The sequence below is a fragment of the Xiphophorus hellerii genome, chromosome 1 (assembly GCF_003331165.1).
Source record: "Xiphophorus hellerii strain 12219 chromosome 1, Xiphophorus_hellerii-4.1, whole genome shotgun sequence".
NCBI lineage: Eukaryota > Metazoa > Chordata > Actinopteri > Cyprinodontiformes > Poeciliidae > Xiphophorus > Xiphophorus hellerii.
The window spans coordinates 23653145-23662785 of NC_045672.1; the positions used below are offsets into that span (position 1 = coordinate 23653145).

General features: G+C 38.1%; 2 protein-coding genes across 2 annotated transcripts in view; one reads left to right on the top strand and one right to left on the bottom strand.

Annotated features, from left to right (window-relative positions):
• Positions 1 to 4104, bottom strand: part of anks1aa (ankyrin repeat and sterile alpha motif domain containing 1Aa) — a 69631-nt gene extending 65527 nt beyond the window's left edge. The window contains exon 1 of the mRNA XM_032576634.1: positions 3539 to 4104. Coding sequence (XP_032432525.1) covers positions 3539 to 3714 — 176 coding nt within the window. The 5' untranslated portion in view covers positions 3715 to 4104. The remainder of the gene's footprint in view (positions 1 to 3538) is intronic.
• Positions 4105 to 5648: 1544 nt separating this feature from the next.
• taf11 (TAF11 RNA polymerase II, TATA box binding protein (TBP)-associated factor) lies at positions 5649 to 9327 on the top strand. The gene is made up of 5 exons (XM_032577043.1): positions 5649 to 6206; positions 8196 to 8335; positions 8430 to 8517; positions 8604 to 8700; positions 8806 to 9327. Exons 1-5 carry the CDS (start codon positions 6036 to 6038, stop codon positions 8934 to 8936), a joined length of 627 nt encoding a protein of 208 aa, XP_032432934.1. The 5' UTR covers positions 5649 to 6035; the 3' UTR covers positions 8937 to 9327.
• The last annotated feature ends 314 nt before the right edge of the window (positions 9328 to 9641 follow it).

Consider the following 9641-nt stretch of genomic DNA (forward strand, 5'->3'; position numbering starts at 1 on the left):
ACTCTCCGGTCCGCCCACAGATCAGAGAGTGAAAGATGGAGCCAGCCTTGACTGCATGACATTTCTGAAATGGATTTCTGATTAAAAGAGTTTAATGCAATTACCCTAAGTATGCTGCGCAGTCTGCGCTGAGTAACACATTGATGCAGCATGAGGAAGTTCACTTCAACACTTCAGCCTTAGACAAAAGGTGCCTGTCATTCAGACCCCAAACAACTGTTTATGTTTTCAGTGACAAACATTCAGGACAGGAAAGGCATGGCCACGTCACTGTGCAAAGGTGTTTTCCTTCACATTTTGTCACATAATAACCACAAACTTAAGTGTATTTTATTTGAATTATAAGTGATCACTAAGAGAGTAGTGGGTAAGTGAATTTCAGGAAAATTGTATGAGATTTTCAAAATGATTTTTAAAATGAAAATTTGAAAATATGTCCTCCAACAAACTCCAGTAGGGCTGAAGCGGTTAATCGGATTAATTGTGATGAATCGATCATTGAAATAATTCTCAACTAATTCAGTAATCAACTCATCATCAACTGGGGTACAGACTCCAAAACAAGACCATTTGCTAAAAGAACATAGAGACCAGTAATTAAGCCAAAAATGTACAAAAAAATACATATATTTTGCATTTAAGATAAAAATAAATACATTTGTAAACTGTTCTATCCAAAACTCCTCAAGTGGCATACTTTTAGTTTAACCCAGTTTAAATTCTGTAAAATAAAAAAACAAAACCGTATTAAGTACATATCTAACTATTAATCAGTTAATCAGGAAAAATAGCTAAAATCAGCCCTGCTCTACATTAATGTTAAGTCAAGCAGAAAGGGCTGAGCTTTTCACATGTTGATGTTAAAAGTATTTTCTTAACTGCAGATGCAACCTTTCCTGCAAATGATCGAGTGTTCACTATGTTATAGCATTTTAGGCAATCAAATATTTATTTTCTTATTTAAAAATTTTATTATTTGTTTATGTGCATCTTTTCATGTACTTTTAATATTGCATAAAATGTGCAGAATGTGCAGATCTGTTATCAGATTAACTGATTAATCATCAGAATAATTGTTTACTAAAGTAATCATTACTATAGTTGCGGCCCTAAACTCCAGCGCAACTAATTTCCATAGGAAACTATCTAATCAGTGAATAGAGTCCACCTGTGCGAACATTAGTGAACATGTGGCATTAAGTCAGGGATAAAGCAGTAGAAATGCTTAAAGATTAGGTTAGAAAACAATATTCTTTATCCAGCCATTAGCAAAAAATGGAAAGACAGTGGCACAAAAATGAAAAGCTCCCAGGACATGGCCATGCACCCAAACTGACAGTCCAGACTAGAGAGTCTTTGTTGAGTTGATGGGAAAAGAAAAGATGCTAACACAGAGCAAACTTGGACGGAAATCCGTTAAGACGCTGCAGAAGTCTTGTTTCTGGGGTGAAGGTTGACAACAATCCTAAACATACAAACAAAGCTACAATGAAATGACTTAGGTCAAAACATATAGATGGATTTCAGTGCCTGACACAAAGTCCAGAATGGAATCAAACTAGGAATGTGTGGCAAAAGACTAAAAGTTGCTGCCTACAGACATCGTCTAACCAAGGGGCTTTAGCTATTTTGCAAAGAAGGCGGCACAAAAATGTCAGTTCTGAAGCTGGTAGAGACATGCTGATGTGCCAACAAGGTGACTTCATAAGGCATTGACTGCAAATACGCATCTCAGTTTTTGATCAATATGTAATTTTTCAAAAAAAAAAATATTGCATCATTTTCTTGCCACTTGACAATTACGCACTGCTTTGAGCTAATCTGTAAGATTTTATCTTACAGATTTTGCTAGATGTTAGGTAGCATTTCCTACATGCTCTTTAAGTTATTCATGCTTAAAGCAGGTATAAATAATTATGAAGAGACTTCAAGCAATTGTTCACCAAGCTGGTTCTTATGAGTTTATTTTTAAGGGAACATCTGCAGGAAAATGAAACTGCCTCCATCACATCTGCTGCTAATCCCTTTGTTGTTGTTTCTCTTGTTCTTTAACACAAACATGTGCCAAAGTAATACATTAAATATGGTTGCAATTTTTTAGGTTAAATCCTCTCCTCCCCTGTCCAAATCCACACAGCAGGGTGTGCACAGGCAGCATGTGGACTAATGGAAGATAAATGACTCAACAGTTAAGGTAAACCTCTCTTACCACGCATAGCAAGTCTTTGGGATGTGAAAACCCACATTAAACGTAGAAATTTCGCTGGAGACTTCTCACTCTGCCCACAGCTAAACAAAGAAATTTCAGAGCTTACACCCACAAGCTTGAGAATAAAAGTTTCCAGAAGGTTGACTAAATCTGATATGATAACTATATTTGTATTCCACCCTCACTAAAACCGGTTCAAGTCTAGACTGTGCGTAAGCAATTAATTACACATCAATGCCAAAGAGATTAGATTGTTTTCTAGTTGATTACTTTTTTTTTGATAAGTCGCAAAAAAACTATGCAATTGTTTTTTTGTATGAATGTAAAGTATTCATAATACTTTTTGTCACGTTACAAACACAAACATCAAAGTATGTTGAGGGGATCTCAGGGTGATAGACCAACAAAAAGCACATGAAGAGAAAATAAGCCTCGTTTTTCTATATTTTTATCAATTTAGCCTGCTGTCTTGAAGTCTTTAACAGGTTTTCTTGCAGAACATCCCTGTACTATGTCTTCTCCTCAACTCTGATTAGTTTCCTTGTCTCTGCTGAAGTAAACCTCCCCAAATCTGCTTATTGCACACAAGAGCGCAAGCAAGAAGTTTGACTTTGGTTTTCAATGTGTCCAGAATGTGTGGGGTGTGCTGAGATGTCAGCTGCCCTTTTCCTGACCCTAACCTGTACAGGTCCTGAACGGAATGAAGGTCAACCTTGATTATCCTCCCTACAGACCTAATCGGACTTATTAGGACCCAATAGAAATTCTTATGCTGCTCTTTTTCTTCCCACAACTTGACCTTTTGACATACCCCCCGCCCCTCCCACACCTGAGCTACAGATACGCGCAGTTCTTCCGGTGTTACTAGTAATTAACTTGAAAACAAAGGTAGTCTGTGTGTGAAGAAATTAGCTACACTTGGTTGATTTATAACAGCAAAAAAGGCTGAATACAAACAGCATGTTCATTTGGAAAACATTTCTGAAAACCATGTAACATTCTCCTTCCACTTCATATGTATGTGCTACTATTCAAAGGCTTATTTCGAGCCAATAAACTAAACTTAAGTATGCGGTTGTAACGCGACAAAATGTTTACTTTTGCAATGCACTGTATGCAAACAACAGTAGACGGACAAAAGCAATGCTCTAACAAAGAGGCATGCCACAGCTTCGTTCCAGCACAGTTTCAGGTTGGGTTTGCTTTGACGAAAAGATCACTGATTAACTAAGCAACCATATCTAAAGTGCTAACAGTGGAATGATAAGACAGTATTTTGACAGGACCAGTGCCGGTGGCTGCCTCCTCTTCAGTCATCCCACAGCCTACCTGAGCAGACTGGAGAGCGGATGGGAGGAAGCTCCGTGGCTGCTCCCGCTGCTGTTGCCGCTTCCTGCGCTCCCAGACGATCCGCCTGCGGATTGTCGCTTCCCGGGTAAAAGCTTCTCCACCGCGGCCAGATTCCCCGTGCGCGCCGCGTCCAGAAGCTCCTGCTCCTTCCCCATCGCTAATCCCAGGGAAAAATTAAAACAGGAGGCGCTGGGGAAAGAACGGGGAAGACAGAGGGAGAGGGAAAGGGGGGTTGGTTGTAGGGAATGAAATTTCTCTGCGACCCTCTCTTTCTTTCTCCCAGCCCTCAAGTTATTCCTCAGAGCTGCAAATGTGGCCAGGAAACAAAAGCTTCCCCCCGGCCGCCCTGCTGGATCCTTCCGTCCCGATCCACGACTCCGCTGGCGCTCAAGAGGGGGAAAAGTTTCGTTCAGCCGCACGGCACCATTATCGAGCAAACTTCCTCTGACCAGTCTTCCGAGCGTCGTCCGTCACTTCCTCGAAACTACCCTTTCTTTCTTAATCTCCAATGAAACCCTTCAGACGCTCACAAATGCCGCACCAGCCACCGCCGCCCCTCGCTGCTTTATATACAATAGGGATAATAAAAGAAAGATGGCGCCCGCTGTGACTCTGGGCCAGGAAACGTTAGGTCCCCTAAGACTTACTGGATGGGATTGTTCCCATCCAGTAAGTTGTAGATCTGCCTTTTCATGTGACCCGTTGTGGCTGGAGCAAATTTCCAAACCCACAATGAGCTTTATCGGTCCTATCGTTATTGTTAGGAGACTTATCATCACATAAAACAAAATGTAAATAATTTAAATAACAATTGAAATTTGTGTTTTTTTTTAAATAACAATAAAGTTACCAAAACAACAGTAGTCATAGAAATAAGAAGAAAAATGTTTATGTATTGTTAGATTCCTATTCGGTCAACTAATTTAAGCTGTAGTATAGTATCAGCATATTTACTAGTAGTATCAGTAATCATGTTCTGACAGTGAGCAAGATGGTGCTTCCTGGTATCATATGAAAGGAAATAAGATTTTCCCTACAATGAAAACCTATGTAAATAAGCATGATAGCTAGTCTTAAATAGATTGAAAACTTTTATAGAACATCGGTAGATCATTTAATATCTAATTAATAAATTACAATGTCCATTTTCAAACTTCTCAGTCAGGTTTTGGATCATATTTTATGTAAACAAATTCTTGCAATGTGCTCATCGTGTCTTTCAAAAACATTAAAAACAACTTATTCTATTCAGAGATAATAGAATGACCCATGTATATGCCCATGCTCTTAGTCATAGCTGTTGAGACTTTGTATTTATATTAAATGTTGTACAAATTAGCATTAGTACAATGAAGTTTGAGAACAAACAAGAAGTCACACTTAAACGGTATGTGTGTGTCTGTGTCTCATACATTTTTGGTTAAAATGTATCTGTTCTTCGTTCTGTGAAGCTACTCAAAGTATGTAGATTATTCAGAAGTAAGAGTAGTGGTACTTCATAAAATGATTACTCAAGTAAAAGAAAAATGCAGTAAAACTATTGCTAAGTGTTTTGTTGTTTATTTTTTCAAAAAGTTACTCAAGTTAATGTAACTGAGTAAATATAACTAGATACTACCCAGCGTTGTTTACGTGCATTTTATTTTCTTTTGTGGTAAGTTTGCTCTTACTGTACAGTCTGTTATGTGTCTCTTATAGTCTGTTATTTTCTTACATTTTATACCTCAGTTTGAATACATTCTGCCATTTACCTGTAAATTGCTCCTGGTACTTCTAAATTTCCCCACCGTGGGACAATAAATAATATTTCTATTGTATTCTATTGTATTCTAATAACACAGAGAAATGTCATTTTCATGATGAAAAGATTCATGAAAATGTTATGCTGGTTTGGTATGAAGTATACCTACTGAGAGGGGAAAAAAGGATGTTTATTTAAGTTTTGGTGGGAGCTTTTGAAATCCAAAAGCAAAACGTGTTTCTACACACAAATACTCCCAATATTTACTTTTGTTCATTAATGGAGAAAGAAAAAGTGACACTCCAAACCGCGTGGTGGCGGTAATGCACCCAGTGCGTAGTTCTTAAACACTATTTCACTGAATATAAAGCTAAGAGGAAGAGCATTAGCAGGAGGCAGCTGAGAACTTGTTCAATCTTGCTACAGTTTGTTACTTTTAATGCGGTCGTTATTTCACAACTGATTTAACAAATTGTGTTTTTCTGCGTCAAAGCAGCGTTTTTCTTTAGTCAAGTGTTAGCAGCATCAGCTATCTAACGACACCGTGTGTTCGACAGCTAACGGTTAGCTCATTGACTAGCTTTTAAGCAAATGTTTCCCAGATCAAGTTCTGTTTGAGCGTTTTTACCTTAAATACAAGCTACAGGTTCAGTTTTCCTGAACCTTTACCTCCTCTGTATCAGTGTAGACTGTTAGACGGTAAAGAGCAGCTGTGTTGGAAGAATCTGAGGAGTTATGGCGGACCCTGCTCGGATAAAAACAGAAGGTTCATTTAAAAAAGAGGGCTTTATCAAAGAGGAGAATCCGAAGACAGAACATGAACCTGTTCCGGAGACTTCTGCAGAGACCTCTGTAGATGACAGCAAAGAGCCGTCTACGCAGGATCATCTCAAAGATTTGAAGACTGTAAGTTAATTCGCTTTTATATAAAGTTTCTAAAACGTCAACAAGTCAAGTAGCAGTAAAACATACGTTACAAAGTGATGAACCAAAGTGATTTTTATTAGATCCCTGACGGAAAAGGTGCGGAGATGAATTGAGAGGTTTAGGTCGAATCCCACATAAAAGAGGCAAATATAAAAACAGTTAAATATATAGCTGCCTCTTCTATCTGAGAATCGTATGAGATTTACGCCTACCACATTTAGTGCCAATAATTGTTTTAAAACAAATCTCAAGTTTTATCCTCAGGAAACATATTTTTGAAAAGATACGGGATGGTATGAACAAAGGAGATTTCTTGCATCAAAATAGAAGGGCCTGTATTCTCAAAGGTTCTCAGAGTTCTGTCCGAAAGCTCCTAGCTTATCCTAAAATTTTCTAAGAAATCCTAGCATAAGAGTGATTTAGCTAGCTGCTGAAAGCGACTCTGAGCAAGGAGATGACAGAAGTTCAGTGTTAGTGAGGAGCTGTGGTTGACCCCGTTGCTAGGTGTGACCCCATCTGTGATTAAATGCTCCCACTAAACGATTAAGTAAAAATTAACTGATACTTGAATCTTGATTGGATTAAAAGGTGTCGATGATGAAACTAAGCAAAAGTAAATAGTCACACAGCTTTAACATGTTCAAATGTACCAAAGTACATCTTCATTGTTTATGTTTTGTCACATTTTCTCGCCGTGCGTGTGGTGATATTAATGTGGCCATTGAGATGTCAACAACTTACTGACTGTCTGCTTGTACACCTACAGCCTAAGGTGCTTTGTGAATAACTTTGAAATTATTGAGGTAAAATTCTGAGACAAATCTTAGAATCCAAGAAATTCTAAGAATTTTCCTAAAATGATTAGAAGCTATTTTTAGTCTCAGGATTAATTTCTCAGTTCTCTAACATAGCTCTCCTCTTATCTGAAAAATTCTTGCCAAAGAATCCTACTTTAAGAGTGATTTAGTCAACTGCTGAGGAGACTACAGACATTGAGATGTGGTGGACTCAGTCGCTATGGTGTCGCTGTCTTCCAAGGAGTCTGATTGATTCTTCTTCTACTTATTGGTTAATCGTGGTTGGCAAACAACTTAATGGAGCATTACTGCCACCAAATGGTGAGGAGTATGAACCAAACGTTGCCAAAAAAAATAAAATCACATATTATACAATGACACTTTTAAAAAATAAAATATGACCTGTTGGCTTTTACTTCTTGAAGTAGATCAACAAGCTTTAATTTTGACTGTGATTGGTTGATACATGAAACAAAAAAAGAACAAATACTCCCCCAGTAATTATTTGATAGAAATTTACCAACCATAAAATCTAGACTGGATTAAGAAAAGTGTCATGATGATGTACTTATGCAAAATTGAACGACTCACCACACAATATCAACATGTTCGATATTGGTTTGATGTTCCTACAGATCAGGGGGGTCAATATGTATTTTTTCTGCAAGTGGATTCACTACTGCATGTTTAGTAAAAGCATCTACCGTATATGATGATGAAAACTTGATGGTCTGAAACTTCTTTAAAAAGACATGCAGGGCTCCTCATCAGGAGGGGAAACTGAGGGTTTCATATGATGTGTTCACTTCTGTAAACATGTTAAGTGAGACAGGCTCAGACTGGTTGAGGACAGCCGAGCAGTCATATGGATAGGGTGAAATAAATGATCTGACCGAGTTAACTTTATAAAAAAGGAAGTTGTTACAAATATCACTGGAGATTAAACCCAAAGGTTATAGAAGTTCACATAGCTGACTTTGGAGAAATCGACTTCATGACAACACAGAACTACAAAATTTGTTCTGTTTTGAATATTTTTGAGTTAACCGTAAATAAGAGTCAAGTGCCTGCATTGCAGTGGAAATTGGTTTTAAAAGTAAAGTGCAGAAATTTGGATTACAATATACAGAAAATATTATTTAATACCTTTGTAATATTGTATACTCTGAAGGAAACTGAAATGGCGGCAGCAGCAGACGATGAGGAAGAGGGAACCTCCGGTCAGCCTTCCTCTAAGCGACTCAAGGTGGAGCCAGAAAAGAAAAAAGAGAAGCGCCACAAGGTCGACGAGGATGAAATACAAAAGATGCAGTAAGGCTGTCACAGAAGGTCACTTCTCTCTTTACAAACTTCACCGAAAGTGTCCTTTTTGATCCATCTTTGCCCTCTTTCCTGCATTATTTAGGGTTTTGGTGTCATCATTTTCTGAAGAGCAGCTCAATCGCTATGAGATGTACAGACGTTCCGCCTTCCCAAAGGCTGCCATTAAGAGGGTGAGCTGGTTATTAAAACTGACACTTTTATTTCAAAACTACAAACCGGAGTTTCTTATGGCTGCTTTATGATTTCCATATTTCAGCTAATCCAGTCTATAACCGGGTCATCAGTTTCCCAGAATGTGGTTATTGCCATGTCTGGTATCGCCAAGGTTTTTGTCGGGGAGATTGTTGAGGAAGGTGAGAGGATGGTTTACCAAACAATCCTAAAGCACACACTAGTTTTTTTTTTTGTTTTTTTAAATAGACTATTATGTAGATATCAATATTATTTTTCTTTTCCAGCTCTGGATGTTTGTGAGAAATGGGGAGATACGCCACCACTTCAGCCTAAACACCTGAGGGAAGCAGTTAGGAGGCTGAAAAGTCGAGATCAGATTCCCAACTCCAAATACAAGCACATCCTGTTTCACTGAGCCACTCCAGCTGCGGGATGAACGAGGACGTCGGTGATATTTAAAACCGCTGTGGGAAAATCTCTGACTCATCCAGAGGCTGCTCACAATTATTGATGGAGCTCGGTGTCTGTAAATGTACATTGCTGGAAGGCTCTATGTATTAAGTTAAATACTCGTTGAAACATGTAAATATAAGTTTTATATCTTTTTCTTTTTACTACTCTTTGGTTAATATGTGGGTGGTAAGTTCAGCCGCTGGCAAATCTATTTGCAGCCCTTTAACTTTTTCGCATTGTCATGTTACAAGCGCAAACTGAAATTGAGTTATATTTCTAATTTTATTAATTTGTGATTGATTAACACTTAGGAGGTAATTGTCAAATGAAAATAAAATATTTTTATAACAAAGTTGGATGTGTGCATACATTTGAAGTATGGACTTTGACTAGGCCATTCTTAAACAAGAATATGCTTTGATCGAAACCGGGAGCATCAAACTCCAGTCCTCCTGTCTTTACATTTTTAGATGAGGGCTTGGTGCAAGTGTGCCCATAGCATGATACTGCCATCCCCATGTTTCACCGTGAGGATTGTGAGTTCAGGATGATGTACAGTGTTAATTGTCCTCCATGTTTTTGCTTATGGTTTTATTTTGGTTGCAACAAAACAAACTGCCTTTTATAAGGCTGAATTGAAACACACCTGTACATGAGAGCAGCAGGT

Bases quoted from the DNA above. Each gene is read 5' to 3' on its own strand.
- taf11 (XM_032577043.1), top strand. From the start codon at position 6,036: ATGGCGGACCCTGCTCGGATAAAAACAGAAGGTTCATTTAAAAAAGAG. The intron at 6,207-8,195 runs GTAAGTTAATTC...TATACTCTGAAG, and splicing joins ATCTCAAAGATTTGAAGACT to GAAACTGAAATGGCGGCAGC. The intron at 8,701-8,805 runs GTGAGAGGATGG...TTTCTTTTCCAG, and splicing joins CGGGGAGATTGTTGAGGAAG to CTCTGGATGTTTGTGAGAAA.